This window comes from Neovison vison, chromosome 13 (genome assembly GCF_020171115.1).
Source record: "Neovison vison isolate M4711 chromosome 13, ASM_NN_V1, whole genome shotgun sequence".
NCBI classification, from domain to species: domain Eukaryota; kingdom Metazoa; phylum Chordata; class Mammalia; order Carnivora; family Mustelidae; genus Neogale; species Neogale vison.
The window spans coordinates 135,311,085-135,331,466 of record NC_058103.1 but is presented as its reverse complement, the minus strand read 5'-3'; the positions used below and the strand labels follow the sequence as shown (position 1 = coordinate 135,331,466).

Below are 20,382 nucleotides of genomic sequence, written 5' to 3'. Positions count from 1 at the left end.
AGGAAATCTCATCGTAATCTCTTCCTAGTTATCTCATTTCGCAGTTCAAGAAATCAAGGTCCGGGTGGGCTAAGTCATTTTTCTATGGTCACGTTTTCTGATGCAGAATCTAACATTCCAAGTGATAGAGTTTCACACTCAGAGTTCGGTTAAATCTATAACAATTATGAGAACAGAAATTTTGATTTTTCCTAATGTCATAGATTACATTTTATATTTCACATTATACTGGTACATATTTCTAGGAATTATAGTTATTTTCTTTCTAATCCAGATCTAGGTCGATCTCGAGAACTACAGTACGTGTACGTGGATAACAACATTCACCTGAAAGGCTTACCATCCTATCTGTACAATAAAGTCATCGGGTGCAGTGGGTAAGGCTGATTTCATGTTTTATGCTATCGCTAAACTCTTTGCCATATTCATTTCAATTTCATTGTTTGGTCCTGATGTAACTTGGAAATAGGTGAACCATTTTGGATCACCCCGTTCAGTTCTGTCTTTGGTCTTACTGTGTCAAACCAAATACCTTTAGAAGCTAAGAATATTGGACAAGCAATTTATAGTATTTTATGTCAAAGACAGTTAGTGAGCAAGTTGTTCATTATTTTCCAATCAAAAATGAATCCATGTGTACCAGTATAAGCTCCATAGTCTCAGTCACTGAAACTGGAGAAATCAGCGTGAACTGAAAAGCTTTCCTTTCTCGCTCTCCACTACAGTGACAGTTCTACTGTAGGAAGAGCCCTAGTATCTAGAACTTGACCGTTTGGAAATATTTGAAATAGTCAACATTTGAATGCAACATTTGAAATAGTCTCTTAATACGAATCATGATTCTAGCAACCAACAGATGTTTCAGTTCAAAGGAAATGATAGGCCTTTATTGTCAGAGCAGCAATAATTTTTCCTTCCCAGACAGGATTCTAGAAAGGAGGTTTCAGATTCTCCTTCTGTAACATTGGGACAGAATCACCTTAAAGTGTTTCCCAGAGTGGTGTGAGATTAATACAGGGCAGCTCAACTACCAGAACCCACTTTTAACTGGTCTGCCTTTCCTCACATAAACAGCCAAAGGATACTTGGGATACCTTCAAGGCTACTTAGCCAGCATATTTGACTCTGTCCTTGTGATTCCAGCACCCTGCATCAGCTGGCTCCTACTATATGTAGTTCTGGCAGGAAGAGAGCTGACACTAAGCTTGTGCATGGAGGACAGCCACTCCCCTGTTGGCCTGGCTCCAGGGGACGGGCCCTGAGCAGCGATTCCTCCAGAGAAGCCTTCCTTGGAGTAGTGGCCTTCCCTTAGGAAAAATGATACCATTGTTATCTTGGAAGAGCCTTCGATGACGCTTCGAAGTGCCCATATAGGCTGACGAAATGCAACTTTAGAGATGTATTTCGGAACCTTCTGTGAAGCAGAGATAATAGAACGTGCAGTGGGGTTTTTAGCTCTGTGATTTTTCGACAGCTGATTATGTGACAGCTGTGATACTACTCCGTCATTAATCCTAATGAGTTCTTAAAGGATCTGTAATACAGCCCAATTCTTCCAAGTGGAAAATAAAATACCGTCCATCACCAAGATATACGGAATGATGCAAGCGAGCTCCAAGACTGAAGGCAGTTCTTCCCATATCTAAGCCTTCAGAGACTGCACTTGAGTCTCCAGCACAATTAAGGAATAGCTTTTACTTACGATAAAGAGCCTTCTACTTTGTCGTATAGATTTGGATGTGATTGACTGCCAGAAAGTTCTATACATGCTGAGAAACATTTTTTCATCCTTGGATTGGTATCTGGTAGCAGAAGTAGTGAATTTTATAATTAATTTTCTTTGAGAAAATAAGTAGGATGAAACATGAAAATTATTAGCTAGTAGTCTGCATTTACTATTATAATTTATTATAGCTTCTTCCTTTGGAAGTAGTAATAAGAAAAATAATTATTCAAAGGATAGTATCAAATAATTGGTTTTGTGATATTAGTAGTTTTGGGAATAGAGGCAGCCCCACTTCCAAATGAACTGTGATCCAAAAGGCATTTTTAGTCTGTTGGTTTAAGTCAGGATGTACTTCTCTCTAGAAGCAATTTTGCTGGTTATATTCCTGGCCAGTGCATTAAAAGGTCATTTAATCCATTTTGCACCCCTGAAATTATATGAATTATATGGGAAAACGTACTCTGAATCCTTTTTTTTTTTAAGATTTTATTTATTTATTCAACAGAGAGAGATCATAAGTAGGCAGAAAGGCAGAAAGAGAGAGAGAGAATGGAGGAAGCAGGCTCCCTGCCAAGCAGAGAGCCTAATGTGGGACTCGATCCCAGGACCCTGAGATCATGACCTGAGCCGAAGGCAGAGGCTTAACCCACTGAGCCACCCAGGCGCCCCGTACTCTGAATTCTAAGAGATGGTGGCTACCAAAGCCTGCCAACATAATTAAGGGTCCTCCTTCTTTGATCTCCTTTATCTCTCTCATTGAATATATGCAGAGGGACTTCCCTATTCCAACTCAAAGTGGGGCTGCCTTGGGAGAAGGAAGGGCCAGGGGTAGAACAAGATTCTGAGATAAACCTAATATAAAGAGCAAAAGGGTACTGAGGCCTAGAAAGTGCACTTCTTGATTCTGAGCAAGGATCTTCGTTCACTGAGTCCATTCAGTGAATGTTTATTGAGCAGCTACTCTGGTCACTATGTTAGATAATGGGCCATATGGTGATGAGTAAGTCTAAGTACCTGGCCTTGTGGACCATGTAATCTAGCCAGGACTCCAAATAAACAATAAGTAATTGATCAAACTTGGTGCTAATTCTCTTTAAGGAGGTGAAATTTAAACTGAGACCCTAAGGATCAACGTACTTGGTTCTCACATCTTCCTTCTTAGATGTTGGCCTGGAATATACCTTCTTAGATGTAGGCCTGGAATATAAGAACACACTAGCTTCTGCTGTCTTGTACCATCTCTGAAACAACTACATCTTCTGATGGGGAGTCGAAGAGAATTAGAACAACAGAACAAAGTAAACAGAGCTTTAGAGGCTGTGGCACAATATGAAACGTCTGCTATACGTATAATTTGCATCTTGGAAGGAAAATGCAGAATCGGATATAGAACTGTAAATATAGCAAATAACAATTGTTGTACAGTTTCAAGAAACCTTAGAAGTCTCACACACTTATCTTGGATATTCAAGGAAGTAAACTTAGCCCCTCCTTATTATATATTCACTTATTTGTCATATAATTATTGAGCATTAAATAGCAAGTCAGCACTGTGCTAAGAGTTTGGGAAAAGACAAAGATAACTTAGATGTTTATCCTAATATGTAGAAGTAACTGTTAATACAAAAAATAAATAGCCTAAGAGAGGTAGAATGATAGAAATTTAGAGCATGGGACTGTCTTTTATGACCTAGCCTTGAAGTTATACACTGTCATTCCTGTTGTTACACCCTGTCGATTACACAGGACAGCCCTGTCCATTGCAGGAGGAGGCCACTTAAGAAAGGGGCTACTAGGAGGGGAGGATCATGGGCACCACTTGGAGACAGGCTGTGCCAGCTTCCTTGCATCCAAAGCTCTTTGCCAGCTTCATGGAAAAGCATGATTTTTATTTGGTCTGGGTCTTTCTTACTGTTACTATAGGAATAAAGGTCTTTAGTTCTTCTGTATTTTACCCAGGAAGAGAAGTCCTTCCTGTTAGAGTTTTAGAGAATGGTAATGGGCACATTTACTTACCTGGGAGAACTTGATGCTAAAAGTGACCCTATGCCAGTTGTTTTTTCAGTTTTCAGATTACATGCAGAAAAGAAAACAGAACCATTGCTTTGCTTTTTCTTATGTAAATAAGCAATTACAGCTGGATTTGGTACAAGTTGGTTAAATGACTGATTAAATGGTTTGTTAATATAACCAATTAAGGTAACAGAGTTGTTTATATGAGAAATGTATTCTGAGTTCTGAGTTAAACCAGCACTCTGAGAAAATACCCTTGGGGCACCTGGGCAACTCAGTTGGTTGAACATTAGACTCTTGGCTTGGCTGAGGTCATGATCTTGGGCTCAGCACTCAGCACAGAAGCTGTTCAAGATTCTCTCCTCCCTCTGCTCTCCTCCCCGCCAAATAAGTAAATAAAATTTTAAAAATAAAATAAATAAATAGCCTATATATCACAGTCTATCTTTATGTGGGGGCTGCCCCCCCATCTGATAACAAGCAATATTAGATACCTGAACCTGAACCGTACCTGTGGGGCAGTGTGGTAACAGATGAAAATACGAGGTATGACTTGAGCTATCAACCAAGAGATAGAGTGTGCAGTTCGATTCCAACAAAGTAATTGTTTATTAAAACAAAAATATTAACACTCCTTTTAAGTTTTAGAGGAATGTAACAGAATCCAGCATCTTTACAACATAACTTTCACAATGTCCAGGATACATCCCAAAATTACATGACATAGGAATAATAAAAAAAATAATGTGACCCATTCTCAAGGAAAAAGACAATCAGCAGAGACCAACCTGAGGACCCAAACTCTTGGTAATGACAGATGAGGATTTTAAAACAACTATTTGCAATGAAGTAAAGAAAAATACATTTGCAGTGAATGAAAAGTCCAGGAAATTAAAAAAAAAGAAAGTATAGGAAAGAAACAAATGGGAATTCTAGAGTTGAAATACAGTATCTGAAATAAAAACTTTTCTTGATGAGCTTAACAGCTGAATGGGTATAACAGGGGGAAAGTCAGTGAGCTTAGATCAATTAGAAATGATTCAGTGTAAAGAACACAGAGAAAAAAAGATTGGGGAAAAAAAAACCCAACATAAACCCAGCATTAGGGATCTGCCAGACAATAGAAAAAACCCTGATAGTGGTATAATTGGTATCCCAGAAGGAACAGACTTTTCCTAATTTTTCTCTTTCCTAAGAGAAATGCAGCAAAAATGTTTGAAGAAATGTCTGAAAATTTCTCAAATATGATGAAAGACTTTTTACATTTTCAAGGAGCTCAGCAAACCCTAAGCAGTATAAATTAAAAAGAAAACGATGCCTAGGCAAAGCTGCTGAAAACCAAAGATAAAAAGAAACCAGAGAAAGCAACCAGAGAAAAATGACAAATTATGTACAAAAGACTTTTACCTTCTCATCAGAGACTATGAAGGCCGGAAAACAGTGGAACAACATTTTTAACATGCTAAACAAACAAATAAACAAACAAAAAACAGTCATCCTAGCAGCCAGCAAAAATACTTTTTAAGAACGAAAGCACAGTAAATGCGTTCTCAGCCAGAACAGAAGTAAGCCTTAAATGAGGCCCTGCCAAGGTGGCAGACTCTTCACCCAGACCAAGGCCATCCGCTCTGGGTGGCATAGTGTCTTCCCTTCTTCTTGTCCACTTTTCCCATTTCTTTTCCTGTAATTTAAGCTGGGAAAAAAAAAAAGAAAACAAACAAAAAAAACAAACTTTTTTTGTTCAAAGGGAGGGTAAGGTCTAGTGGCAGTTTCCGCAGTAATAAACGCACAGATGACTTCGTGTGCTTTCTGAAGAATTAAAAGATAGTTATTTGGGTGTTTTCAGTAAGAGAACTTAATTCTTTTTCCATGCTGTTAGGTAAAATGGGTAGTGTGAAAATGCACACGAGTTAATGTGCTAAATCACACACATGTTCTGGAGCACAGTCTTAGTGGCAAATCATGTCACTCACTGTTCACTTTGCTTTTAGGGTTCAATGTTGAATGGCAGCTCTGCAAACAGTGAGCTGAAAGAGAATTGTGTGATAATTGCTATAAATTATTCTGCATAACTAAGCCCAAAGTACTAACATTTGTAACAGATTTAAACTCATTTTCCTAACTCACTTAAGGGTTCAGCTGTAGTTTTTTTGGGAACCGCCCCAGCATTTAATCTAAAGTCATAAAAACTACCGTGTTGGAAGTCAAAGATAGCAAGGCTTAACAATTGCCAGCTAATCATGGTTTCATTTCATTGTGAACAGGGGCATATATGGGGCTCCCATCCCGCCTTGCTAGCAATCCATTTCGTAACTACTTCTTCCAGAGATGAGTGACCCTCGCTTCCAAGGCAGACACCTGTCCCACCTGTTTTGCCACTTGTCATTCTCTTCCATGTCAGTTCCAGAGTCAGTTCCGCACTCTGACCAGTGGGAACTGTTTAACCCCCTGTGCCCTGGGCATCCACAGAGCCGAATCCCTATTCTGTTTCCCTGGAGTATCATCATGCTAATGTTAATTCGTAACAATAGATTCCTTCGTGGCAACATCTAGGCTGATGTTTGAACAGATGCCTGGGTCCTGTGATCTAGGCAAGACGATACAACAGTTTAACCACCATACACTGTATTGTAGCAGATTAGCAGAAGAATCATTTACTGTAACAGTAGATAACAACAGCATAAACCTGACTTAACCATTACTGTGTGCCAGGCAATGTGTTGAGGGATCATCTTCCCAGCAACCCTTGTGATGTTATCTCCTTTTCAGAAATGAAACTGAAGCTCGGAGACAATAAGTAAACTCTCCCAGCTCACCAAGCTGGACTATGGTGGAGTCATCATCTGCTTCATTGTCCATGCTCTGAACCTCTGCTATGCACACTGCCTCCCCCCTCTTTGGTCTAGAATCATGCCTGTATGTTTGAGCCCCTCTGCTAGCTCCCTGAGAGCAGAGGCGGAAAATACCTTTCTCACTCCTGCATCATTTCACGTAACGGGGTGGATATTTCATGTCTGATGAGGTCGAGGGAGGTTGGCCATGCCCAACAGAAAGGTCCCCTACTCATGTGAATTCCTCCCTCCCAGCCTGCATTCCTCATAGCTGTGGCTCTTCTCCACTGTGAAGCAGAAAAGGCATTTAATAGACATATCCTAAAATGAATTTAATTAGCCCTTTATATCCAGTGGTGAAGAGTAGGAACTTCTGCTAAAGGAATTGTCAAAGGGAAATTAGACCGTATGTAAAAAGAGAACCCACTTACTTGTTTAACGTGAGCCTTTTCAGTGGTTTCAGCCAGACACCTGTCTTTTTAATGATGGGAGATGAGGAAAGCATTAGGGAAAATCTGGCTTTCGGTTCCCTCAACCTTTATTTGTTACTCCATATTGTTAAATTCCCTGGGCAGTGTCCATGTACAGTTCATGCGCAGTTGTATTAGGCAGCAGCAGCTGTTAAGGCGATAACAGTATGAAGTAAATATTCATAAATGACTTGCCTGGGTTTTATTCTGCATTTTCAGTGTTTTATGTGTTTTCAGTGTTTGGCAAGTCTCAAACCTGCGGGGCTGGCTGGAGACCCAGAAGAGAGCTGATGTGACAGTTTGAGTCTGAAGGCAGTTTGGAAGGGGACCTCACTCAGTCTGTTTTTCTCGAGGCCTTCAGCTGATTAGTTGAGGCCCACCACATTATAGAGCGTGATCAGCTTTATTTATAGTCTACCAATTTCAGTGTTCATCTTTTCCAAAAAGTACCTCCACAAAACCATCTAGTCTGGGTGTTGGACCAAATATCTGGCTACCATGACCTAGCCATCTCAATGCAAAAATTTAATCATCACCCTATGTGTTGTGGTAGATCATCAGAAGAATCATTTATTGTGTGTTTGCCTGCATTTCCAGACTTCACAACCACACTGCATAGTAAGTAGCATTTCATTTATGATTCCCTCTTCTTAATTTTCTTTGTATTGGGAAAGAAACAATCATTATAAAGTAAACTTGAGATTCATTTCCTCATCTTCAGAGTGGTTCATAAGGGTAATATCCTTCCCACCCATGGAAATATTCATACCAAGCCACGGGCGTGCTGCTACAGACTCTCGTAGTTATGTGATCACATGGGCTGAACAGAGGTTTTGAAAGGAAGAGGGATAAAGGCAAAGTAAAGATCAAAGGCAAAAAAACATTTTTTTTAAAGATTTTATTTATTTATTTGACAGACACAGATCACAAGTAGGCCGAGAGGCAGGCAGAGAGAGGAGGAAGCAGGCTTCCCGCTGAGCAGAGAGCCAGATGCGGGGCTTGATCCCAGGACCCTGGGATCATGACCTGAGCCGAAGGCAGAGGCTTTAACCCACTGAGCCACCCAGGCGCCCCAAAGGCAAAAATTTTTATGTAAACTTTGATATTATTTGACAGGCCAGTGTGTAGCTGGTTTGCACTAGTGCACCCATGCCGGCTGTTGAATTATTGACAGTACTGAAGTATTTCTGCCCACGTTGGTGAAGAACTGTTGGGTGAAGTCCCCCGAGTTCCCCAACCTCCAAGTCTGCCTCCCGCCTAAGATCTCATAATCCACAACAAAAGGCTAACGACTAACAGAGCAGAGGGCTCCAGGACCATGCCCCTGCAGCACACTACTTTTGGGTTTTGTTTGTTTTAATAAGGTCTAATTTACAGTAACATTCACACTTTTTAGCAAACATTTCTGTGAATTTTGGCAAATGCACATAGTCATAAAGCCACAACTATAATCAAGATACAGGACCCTTCATTCACCTCAAAAATGTCCTCCATGTCCCTTTGAAATGAACCTCTCCCCTTCCAATCCAGCCCTTGGAAACAGTGGTCTGTTTTGTGTGAACGTAAATTTTCATTTCACTTGGATGGAATTCCTAAGAATGCATGTGCTGGGGGTCATATGGTAAGTGTATTTTAGCTTTGTAAAAGACTGCTGGACTGCTTTCTGATGTGGCTTTCTACTTTGCATTTCCATCAGCAGCTTAAGAAAGTTCTTGTCAGTTTGGTTTGTTTTTGTTTTTGTTTTAATCTTTCAGACATCCCAATAAGTGAGTAATGGTATCTCATGCTTTTAATTTGCATTTCTCTAATGACTCCTGATGTTGAACATCTTTTCATGTGCTGATTTTCTATCCATCTATCTTTGGTAAAGTGTGTTCCAGTCTTTCACTCCATTTCCAGTCTTTCACAGATTGGATTGTTTTAAATTATTGACTTTTGAGAGTTCTTTGTATATTCTTTTTTTTTTTAAAGATTTTATTTATTTATTTGGCACAGAGAGGTCACAAGGAGGCAGAGAGGCAGGCAGAGAGAGGGGGGAAGCAGGCTCCCTGCTGAGCAGAGAGCCTGATGCAGGGCTCGACCCCAGGACTCTGAGACCATGACCTGAGCCTAAGGCAGAGGCTTAACGCACTGAGCCACCCAGGCACCCCTCTTTATATATTCTGAATATGTGTTTCATCAGATACGTGGATTTGCCCATAATTTCTCCTGGTCTGTGGCTTGTCTGTCATTTTAACACACTTAACTGGTATCTATTGTGACACTTCATGGTACCCATCCAACACACACATGACTCAAGATACATTTAATTTAATCTGTAAGTAAGACATTTTCCAAAATCCTGTTTGATGGATTACTGCCATTTTTTATATATAATCATTTTCTGAAATGTAGCGATCAACCAAATATAGATATTTGTAATGCTTAGGAGGTCACTAGCACATCTCCTCGTCCTGAGACTTCTCATGGACCCCTGCGAGAACCCCAAATTATTTCCTTTTTGACACCGTGTGGATGACTCAGTATTCTTTTTCCCATTTCCTTTTTATCTTTTCTCTTTCAGACTTCTTTATCTATTTGTGATGACTCAAAACAACCAATCTGTGTTTGGAACTGCTTAGCTATCAATATGGAAACTGCTAGATAGAGGAGAAAATTGAACACGTTAGATGAATTCACAGCAGAAGAACACATATAATATAGTTAGAAAATGTGTGATAGAAACTTCAAACGTTGTGGTAGATCATTGGTAAGAGAGGATATCAGGAAAGACTTTATAAAAGAATTAGATTTGGGGAAGTAATATTTGTACTTGGAATGCCCTGATATAGAAATTTTCAGGCCCAATTTGCCTATAGGTAGAAGTGGCCATGGTGCCTTTTAATAAAGACACCATTGCCTAGAGTAAGGCGTGTGATTCCGATCCACAAGGAAAGGTAAGGCCACACGCATCCATAGGCACCTCCCTGCTTACGTTCTCCTCCTTTTGAATCGACTAAGGGAAGAGGGTCATTTCTTAAAATTAGAAGGTTAGAAGGCTCCCATATTTTGACCCTGCACATCAGTGTAAATTTCATTAGTTTGCCAAAAGAACATTACCAATAATTTTGCAGCTTCTGTATGCCCCTCTCCAAGTGTACGCTCTTCCCCCAAGGTTAGCCACTATTCTGAATTTTACATTTATGATTCACTTATATTTAGTTTTGATTTCAATATATTTAAGTACCTCCATATATATATACATATATATATATATATATATAGTCTTTTTGTAAATGGGTCATGCTGTGCACACGCCCCTGTGACTTGCTTTGTTTCATGTAACATTTTGTTCTTTTTTTTTTTAATTAAAATTTTTTATTTTTTATAAACATATATTTTTATCCCCAGGGGTACAGGTCTGTGAATCGCCAGGTTTACACACTTCACAGCACTCACCAAAGCACATACCCTCCCCAATGTCCATAACCCCACCCCCCTTCTCCCAACCCCCCTCCCCCCATAACATTTTGTTCTTAATCTTCAGCATCTTCCCAATTTTCTGCTCCTCTTTAGAAAAAAACTGTTTGAAAGAGATGTCTGTACTTACTATGACCACTTCCTTCCATGCTCCCATCCACCCACACCAGTTAAACTAGGATAACCCAATTCTACACCAAAGCCAGCATTTTCAGTGTCTCTAGTCACTTCCACGTTGCCAAATTCACTTCTTAGTTCTCATCTTTCTTGACCTGTCCAACACTTGATCAGTTTCTCCTTCTTGAAACACCTGCTTCACCTGGCTCTCAGAACACCATCTCTCCGGTTCCCCTCCTCTGCCACTATCCATCCCTTCTCAGCCTTCTCTATGGGCTTATCCTCATTCCCCTGTTCATGACATACTGGGCTCAGGACTCAAAACTCTTCTCCATCTGTAACCAAAAGTAGCAATTCTCCACTTCATGGTACTTGGAAATGTGTATAAGTTGGGGGAGGGGGATGGCTTTAAGACTGGGTCTCTACTGATGTTTGGTGGGATGCTTAATATCTTGCAGTGCGCACAGAAGTTCTAAACAATTACGAATATGTGTGCCCCCAAAATGCTTAAAGCATCCCCGATAAGAAACATTTCTTGGTTGGTTATTTCGTACAATCACGATTATATTTTAAATATTACACATGCTTGACTCTCAAAAGCAGTTTCAGCCTGGACCGCTTTCCTGACCTCCAGACTCCTACATCCAAGAGCATCCAATTGGCAGTGCTGCGTGGATGTGTACAGTTACCCACAGTCAAACTCCTAATTCTCTTACCCCCAACTCAGTCTTCTATAATCTGCCACATGTCAGTTAATGGAAGCGCCATTCTCCCAGTTACTCTGCCCAAAAGCTTGGGGGTCTTCTTTGATTTCCCTTCCTCTTGCGTCCCACAGCCAACTCATCATGGAGCCTGTTAGCTGTACATTCAGAAATATACCTGGGCTCTTGCCACTTCTCACCATTTCTGTATACTGTCTCCTTGACCTAAATTGCCATTTCCTCTCTCACCTGGATTCTAACAGTAGTCTTCTTCTGTCTTAGCCACCTTGAGTCCGTTCTCTACAAAGTGTCTGACAGTTCTAGCCAGGTCATAACCCAGATGCGGTTATCTCCTCAGCCATCTCCCTTGTGACCTGTGAGCCTGTACATGACTCGTCTTCTAGGTCAGACCTTTGAATTTCTTCTCCTACCACTCTCTACCTTCCTGCCTCTGCTTCGGCCATATTTACCTCCTCCCCCCTTCTGAGCTCACCAGATTCCTGCCTCTTTCCACCTGTTTCTCCTCTATCTGGAATACTGTTCTCTCGGATTTCTTCGTAGTCTGTGTTATAGCTTCCATCAAAATTCTCACTCTTAGAGCTTATTACACATATTAAGAATGTAAAGGTTGCATCTTTTTAAAAACTCTTTTAATACCTGTTTCTGATTTTCTTTTAGGCTGTTTTATCTCTCTACCCTTGTACGTGGTTAGTTTTGATTGCCTGCCAGATGTGGTATATAAAGAACTGTCATATTATCTTAGACCCCAAATTATATTATCTCCCTCCCTGCCCCACGAGAGGACTCAAGTATGTGTGTCTTCTTACCAATCTATTGCTTCTCAACTCCGAATTTACCTTTTTCCCTGAAACTGGCTCCTGTAGAACTTTATCCTTCACCATCTGGATTAATACAAGGGTTTTCAATAGAGGGCCAAGGAGGGACACTTCAAGGTCAGAACAGGAGGAAGAGGTTTCTCTTCCTGCTTCCAGGCTGCTGTTTTCTGTGCAGCGGCTAGCAAAGGGAGACCTGGTAGCAGTGCAGCTGAAACCCACACTCTCCAGCAAATTTCTGTTCCTTGGCAGACCACTTTTGCCGACCACCTGGTGATCTGTCACCCATGGAGCTGATTCTGTGAACCAGCTCTAGCCTCCAGCATGTTTTCCAACCCCCAGCAGCAGGCCAGCCTCTCCATCAAGTTTCTCTGCTACCTAATGGGCTGCTTCTGTGGACCAGCCGCAGCCTTCCCCCCGGCAGCATGTTCCTTCCCCATGGCACTGTGCATTCCCCATGGCGGCCATCCCATGCCCCCAAATGGGTCTTGGTTGGGGGACACTTTCCAAGTAACTTTCTTACTCATGCACCCTATATTCTAGGGGCTTCCTTTCCCTTAACAATTCTTAAAATTTACCCTCTTCCTGACCGATGCAATGACCTTCTGTCCGTTCACAGGCTCTTTTCAGTTGCTGACAGTTTCAAATCCATTTCAGAAATTGAGATGATTTGAAGTTAGGCTTCAGTCCTTGAGATGCCCTTGACCTTCAGTTCCTGCTTACTCCAGGAGCCCTTTGTGTGGATGATTTATCAGTCCTGCATCTGCCTTAATGGGCTCTGGACGTCGATTTTTGTCCCTGTAGCTCCCTTTAGACTGTTAAATGCTGCTCTGCTTCCAAGCAGTCTTTTCAGTAATTGACAAACACCCTTAGGAAAGAAGTAGCCCCAAATGCCGGCTTGTTCCTCAGGTTCTGTCTTGTCTTGATCTTGGCTCTCTATAATTTTTTCTGAATGCTTTCTGAGGCAATAAAGCAGATATTTGATCCAGCTTTTGATAATGTCTTCTGTTGGTTACTGTTACCTGGCTTGCCATCACAAGAAGTGAAACTTCTTTATAAATCTGTTCATCTCTTTCATCTCTTACTAGTTTCTTTTTATTCTTTTTTTTTTTTTTAAAGATTATTTATTTGAGAAAGAGAGAGAGGAGAATGGGCAGAGGGGGAGAGAATCTCAAGTAGATTAAGCCCAATGCAGGGCTCTATCTCATGACCCGGAGATCATGACCTGAGCTGCAACCAAGAGTTGGGCATTTAACCGACACAGTTGCCCCAGCTTCTCTTTTATTCTAATATTGTATATCTTAATTTATCTCTTATTCCTTTAATCAGTACATGCCAGGCACATTTATTTGAAAGAACCAGATTTGGGGTTTATTTTTACTTTCTATTCTCTGTTTCCTTTTCATCAGTTTCAGCTCTTAGGTTTTTCAATATCCTATTCATACTTTGTATTTATTTTGCTTTGCTTTTGTGTGTGTGTGTGTGTGTGCGTGTGCGCGCACACGTGCATCCTATATTTATTTATGTATATATCGCTTCTCAGCCTTTTGGCTAAGATCAAGTGTATTTATTTATGTATATATATATTTATATATACCACGCATACACACACACACTCCCCTCTGAAACCATCAGTACAGTTAAGATAATAAATATATTTATCACTCACAAAGTTTTTTCATGCCCCTTGCTAATTGTTACTTCTACCCCCATCCTGTCTCCAGACAGCCACTGATCTATGTTCTGTTACTGTACATTAATTTGTGTTTTCTAGAGTTTTATATGAACACAGTCAAACAATATATTCTCTGTTTTTGTCAGGCTTCTTTCACTCAGCCTAAAGATTTGGAGATTTATTGATGACGTAGTGTGTATCAGTAGTTCATTCCTTTTTATCCATTCTACAGATATACCACAGATTACTTCCATTCAGTTCTTATGGTCATTTGTTTTGGTTCTAGTTTTTTACTTTATTACAAGTAAAGCTGCTATGGACATATGTAGACTGTCCTTTAATGGCCCTAGTCTTAAATTTACTTGGATAAATGTCTAGGAGTAGAGAGTCTGGATCATAGATATCCTTAATTTTTTTTTAAAGATTTTATTTATTTATTTGACAGAGATCACAAGTAGGCAGAGAGGCAGGCAGAGAGAGAGGAGGAAGCAGGCTCCCTGCTAAGCAGAGAGCCCGATGCGGGGCTCAATCCCAGGACCCTGAGATCATGACCTGAGCCGAAGGCAGCGGCTTAACCCACTGAGCCACCCAGGCGCCCCTAGATATCCTTAATTTTTGAAGGAACTGCAGATTTTCAAAAATAACTACCATTTTACATTCCCAACTCAATATAAGAGATTTTCACTTCTTTCCTATTTTTGCCACTTTGGGAATAGTCAGTCTTAAATTTTATCCATTCTGATTGTTCTGCAGTAGTATTTCATTATGTTTTTAAGTCGCATCTCTCTAGTGAATAAGAATGCACATCTTTGCTTGTCTTATTTGCTGTCCATATATCTGCTTGAGGGGGTATAGCTCAGTGGTAGAGCATTTAACTGCATATATCTGCTTTGACATAATGTCTGTGTAAGTCTTTCCCCCATTTTTTTCTTGAATATTTTTGTTCTTACAGAGTTTTGAAAGTTTTTTATAGATTCTGGATACAAGTCTTATCTCTTATATACTTTGCACATATTTTCTCCCAGTCCATGGCTTGTCTTTTCATTGTCTTAATGGGGCCTTTTAAAGAGCAGACATTTTTTATTTTGATAAAGCCCAGTTTATCAATTTGTGACTTTATGGATCTTTGCTTTTGGTGTAACCCAAATCACAAAGGTTTTTTTGTGGGTTGTCTTCTAGAATTTTTAAAGTTTCGGTTTCCATTTTGACCTATGATTCATTTTGAGTTAATCTTTGTATATGGTACAGGTATGGCTGAAATTCATTTTTTTTTGCATATGAATATACCACTGTTCCAGCTCCATCTATTAAAAATACTGTCCGTTCTCCATTGTACTGCCCTTGTACTCCTGTTGAAAATTAGTTGTCCTTATAATGTGTGGGTCTATTTCCAGAAACTCTCTTTGCTCCATTGATCTATTGGTCCATTTTGACACCAATACCACATTGTCTGGATGACCATAGTTTTACTGTAAATCTTAAAATTTGGTAGTGTTAGTCCTCCAAATTTTTTTTAACTTTAAAAAATAATTGAATGTGAATTATTCAGCATTTCCACATAAATTTTAGAATCAGAGTTTCAATTTATTATTTTTAAACTGCTGTGGTTTTGTGTTGAATCTATAGATGAATTTGAGGAGAATTAATAACAGTTTTGAGCCTTTCAATCCTTGATTACAATACATATCTTCATTTCTCAGCAGTATTTTGTAGTTTTCACTGAACAGGTCCTGGGCATCTTTTGTCAGATTTATCCCTAATTATTTCATATTTCTCATGCTATTGTATATGTCATTTAAATTTTTTTTCAATTTCCAATAAGTATGGCTACCATATAGAAGTACATATAATTTTGTATGTTTACCTTGTGTACTCCAGACTTGCTAAGCTCACTTAATAATTCCCCTAGTTTTTTGTTGTTCTTGTTTTGTTTTGCTTTTTGTTTTTGTTTTGTTTTGTTCTGTAGATTCTATTGCACTTCCTGGGTACACAGTAATGCCTTTTGGGGAATAAAGGCAGTTTTACTTCTTCCTTACAAATCTGCTTGCTTTTTATTTATTTTTCATGCTTTATTACCCTGGCTATACAATGGCGCTCTGTACAATGTTAAATAGAAGTAGTGAGAGCAGACGTGTTTATCTTGCTGAACTTGCTGGGAAAACAGTCTTTCACCAAGTATAATATTAACTGTTGTTTTGTCATAGATAGCTTTTATCAGATGAATAATTTCCCTTCTATTCCTAATTTGCTAAGTTTTTTTTTTTGAATGGGTGTTGAATTTGGTTAGACAACTTTTCTATATCTGTTGAAATGATTATATGGTTTTTCTTTTTTTAAATTTTAGTATAGTGAATTACATTGATTTTTCTAATGTTAATGCAGTCTTAATTGGTAAAATAAACCTCATTTGGTCATACATTGTTGAATTCAATTTGCTAAACTCTTGTTTGAATTTCTTCCAGCTATGTTCAAGAGTGATGCTGGGATTTTCAGGCTTTTTTCCTCTAATAATGTTTTTGTCTGTTTTTTTTTTCTTCTTTTTTTTAATCAGGAGAATGCTAGTTCCATAGATTCAGTTGAGAAGTTTTCCAACCTTTTAACTACAAATTCAACTTCTTTAATAAATATAGGGCTGTTAATCTTACTTCTTTCTTGAATGAGCTTTGGTAATTTTTGTCTTTCAAGGACTTTATATTGGCATAAAATTGCTTATTGCCCTTTTATTATCTGTAGAAACCAGGCAATGTCTCCATTCTCATCCCTGATATTGATAATTTGTGTCTTCTCTCTGATTATTCTGTTTAGAAATTTATCAATTTTATTGATCCTTTCAAAGTTCCACCTTTTAATTGATTTTTCTATGTCATTAATTTTTTTAAATTCTTTATTTAAATTCAATTTTGTTAACATATATTGTATTCTTAGTTTCAGGGGTAGAATTTAGTGATTCATCAGTTGCATAAAACATCCAGTGCTTATTATATCAAGTGCCCTCCTTAATACCCATCACCCATTTACCTCATCCCCCCACCCCTACCCCCTCCAGTGACCCTCAGTTTGTTTCCAATAGTTAAGAATCTCTTATGGTTTGCCTCCCTCTCTGTTTTTATATTATTTTATTTTTCATTCCCTTTTCCTATGTTTATCTGTTTTGTTTCTTAAACTCCACATATGAGTGAAATTATGTGGTATTTGACTTTCTCTAACTTATTTCACTTAGCATAATACCCTCTGGTTCCAAACCACCTTGTTACAAATGGTAAGATTTCATTCTTTCTGATGGCAAGTGATATTCCATTGTGTTTATGTACCACATCTTCTTTATCCATTCTTCTGTTGTTGGACATCTGGGCTCTTCCCATATGCTATTATGACCATTGCTGCTATAAATATTGGGGTACATGTGTCTCTCAAATCACTATATTTGTATCCTTTGGATAAAAATCTAGTAGGGTCATTGATTTTCTTGGTGTTCTTTATTGTTTTTCTTCATTTAAGTCTTAATTTGCTCTTTTATTTCCAATTGCTTTAGGTGACAGCTCTGTATGTCATATGTCTTTGTACTAGGCAGTAATTATAATTATTATTATAATGACATTTACTGCCAGTTCTAACATCTCTCAGTTCTTGGTTGATTTTACTTGCATGATTTTTTCTCACGACAGGTCATATTTTCCTGCTTATTGGAAAGCCTGATAATTTTTTATTCGATGCTGGACAGTGTGAATTTTACCACGTTGCATGCTGGATCTTTTTGTATTCATACAACTACTCTTGATGTATGTTCTGGAACACAATTAAGTTCATTGGAAACCGTTTTATCTTTTCAGATAGGGCTTTTAGGATTTGTTAAATGGGAATAGAATCGTGTTCAATCCGGTGCTAATTATTCCTGACCACTGAGATAACACCCTTCCATGTACTCTATCTAATGCATCATGAACTGTGAGGTTCAAGTCTGACTGATAAGAGCAGGCAGTCTATTCAACTCTGCATGAAGAAGATAAACCTTTCTTTCATCTTTTCAGCTGGTTCTTTCTCCAGTCTCAGTTTCCTCACATGCCGATCGGTACTCATCTGAGTCCTCAAGGGGACCCTCTGCAGATCTGCAGAGTTCTCTTGTGCATCTCTCTCCTCTGAGGCTTTCTCTCCTGCAACCTCTAGCTGCTTTGGACTCCCTGAGCTCTTAGTTCCTTGTCCTCAATTTAAAATGCCTGCCATCACGTAACAAAGTTCCCCTTCCCTGACTGAGCTGTTCCCTTCGTTCGGGTCTCTGCTCAGATGTCACCTCCTCAGGAAGACCGACTCAGATTAATACAGCTCTTGCTCCCCTCTCGCTCTGTTTTATTATAGATTTTACCTTTTCATCCTCTGTCTCTAAGCGCAGTTCTGATCTTACATATGCGCCCAACAGGATTGTATGCTCATAGGTATCCAGTAATATACACAAAAATGTTCATAATGTCACCACCCTGGAAACAGTCCAGATGTTTATCAGTTACTACACAGTGATGAAAATTAATAAACTGTAGTGCGTGCAGCAACACGGATGTTTCCCAGGAATGTGATGTTGACAAAAGGCACCAGATGCAGATTATGTCATGCTGTTGAAAAAGGCAGATCCGTACTAGAATTTTCAAATTTGAAATCGTGGTTCCCTTTTGGATGTGGGTTTGACTCAGGGGGCCGTCCCAGAGTAGCCTTCTGAGGTTCTTTTGAGCCAGATGGAGAAATTGATTGAGGGAAGTCAGTTGAGTCAGATGTTGTCTCCTCTGTAAAAATCTTCCCTAATCCCCGGGATGGTCAGTCACTGTCTCTTCTCTGACCCAACCTGAGAACAATTACATTGTAATTATTACATTTTCAAGGGAAGGAGTCATTTTATTTTGGTTTTATTTTTTTTGTTGTTGTTTTACTTTAAGTGTCTTTAACTGGCTGGTGTAGAGCTGATCTCTGAAGACATTTTCTGGTGGAAGGAATGAGCAAATGAAGCCACACAAACGAGCCATGGGCTTCTGCAGCTCAAGCCTGTGTCCCCTCCCTCATAGCCTGTTTCTAGTGGAGGGCAGAGAGATTACCTCATGGTGTATCTCTCCAGACACACCAAATACATGGTTTGTTGGCACCCATTTGTCAATAGAGAAGGAAAGTCTTGAGACTCATAGGTAACCTGGTGGTCTGAGACTGAAGATAGGATGGGGTCGGACCCCTTAGTTTGGGGCTTTGCTATGAATCTTCTCCACACAAGTTTATGGAAGAATCCAATAAAGTTATCTTTTTTTTTTTTAAGATTTTATTTATTTATTTGACAGACAGAGCTCACAAGTAGGCAGAGAGGCAGGCAGAGAGAGAGAGAGGAGGAAGCAGGCTCCCTGCTGAGCAGAGAGCCCGATGCGGGGCTCGATCCCAGGACCCTGAGATCATGACCTGAGCCGAAGGCAGAGGCTTTAACCCACTGAGCCACTCAGGCGCCCCCAATAAAGTTATCTTATACCATTAACAATCAATGTGCTTCGTGGGGCTTCTTCCCCTGCCACAAAAATTCAGTTAAACCAAAGTGCTGTAACTTAACAGAGTTTCTCCTTTTCTCCTTTTCATTTTGAAAATTTCAATAAGCATGAATTTGGAAAGGATAATAAAATGAGGATAAAGGGCACTTCCAGAGCAAACTGTGTAGATCTTATGAAGGAAGGTTCCTTCAGAGTTTGTCCTTACTGAAAGGAACTGGCCCTCAGCAACGTGATAGCTGAGTTCCAACTGATGAGTTTACATTTCTGTGCCAGGCTTTATTAAGGAACCCAGGCTAGCATCTGTTCACTCTGAAAAGAATTCTGGCAATTCAGCAGTGTCTTAAAATTTTAAATGTATATTTTGATTAACACATTTTTATTGGCACATATATTCTTTCCCTCTTTTGCTAATACTACTGCGAATGTGTCTGTCTGCAGCTGTGGTGCTCCCATTCAAGTTTCCGAGGTGAAGCTGCTTTCTTTCTCATCCGGGCAGCTCACTGTGTTCCTCCCTGCCGAGGTGAAGGCCATAGGGACAGAGAACGATCACGTCCTGCCTCTGCAAGAGTTGGCCATGAGGAGTCTCCATCACACCTACCACAGTTTTCTTAAAGGTACACGGGACTTTCTCTCTTTCCACCTCTTACTGGGTGACCTTAGAGGTTGTGCTCCGTGCTCCCTGTTGGGGTGTCCATGTTTTTTATTGTGCTAAAATACACATAACATAAAATTTACCATTTTAACCCGTTTTAAATTCTCCATTCAGTGACATTAAGCACACTCACATTGTTATGCAGTGGGACTTTTTTTTTTCCCATTTAAAAAGATGGTTTTAATATTTTATCAACACTGATCCCTTCGGCATCCCCTACGGACACAGAGGAGCTTTCGCCACAGTGTGGTCTTCAGTCATAAAGGACCGAGGTTAAAAGTTAAACCTTGTGGTTTAAAGGAAGGAAATTGGTGTTTGGGCACATATCTAGTGGAAGTGAGAAGGCTGGCAGAGGCACTTTCTTGAGCAGGAAAAAAAAAATGCCAAAGTCTTAT

General features: G+C 39.6%; 1 protein-coding gene across 2 annotated transcripts in view; it reads left to right on the top strand.

The window, feature by feature from the left end:
• The window catches only part of LRRC28 (leucine rich repeat containing 28), a 161,978-nt gene that overhangs the window by 117,969 nt on the left and 23,627 nt on the right, over positions 1-20,382 (top strand). For both annotated transcript variants that reach the window (XM_044232010.1, XM_044232009.1), the window contains 2 exons: positions 275-377; positions 19,774-19,949. In XM_044232010.1, the coding sequence (XP_044087945.1) occupies positions 275-377; positions 19,774-19,949 (279 nt within the window). The remainder of the gene's footprint in view (positions 1-274; positions 378-19,773; positions 19,950-20,382) is intronic.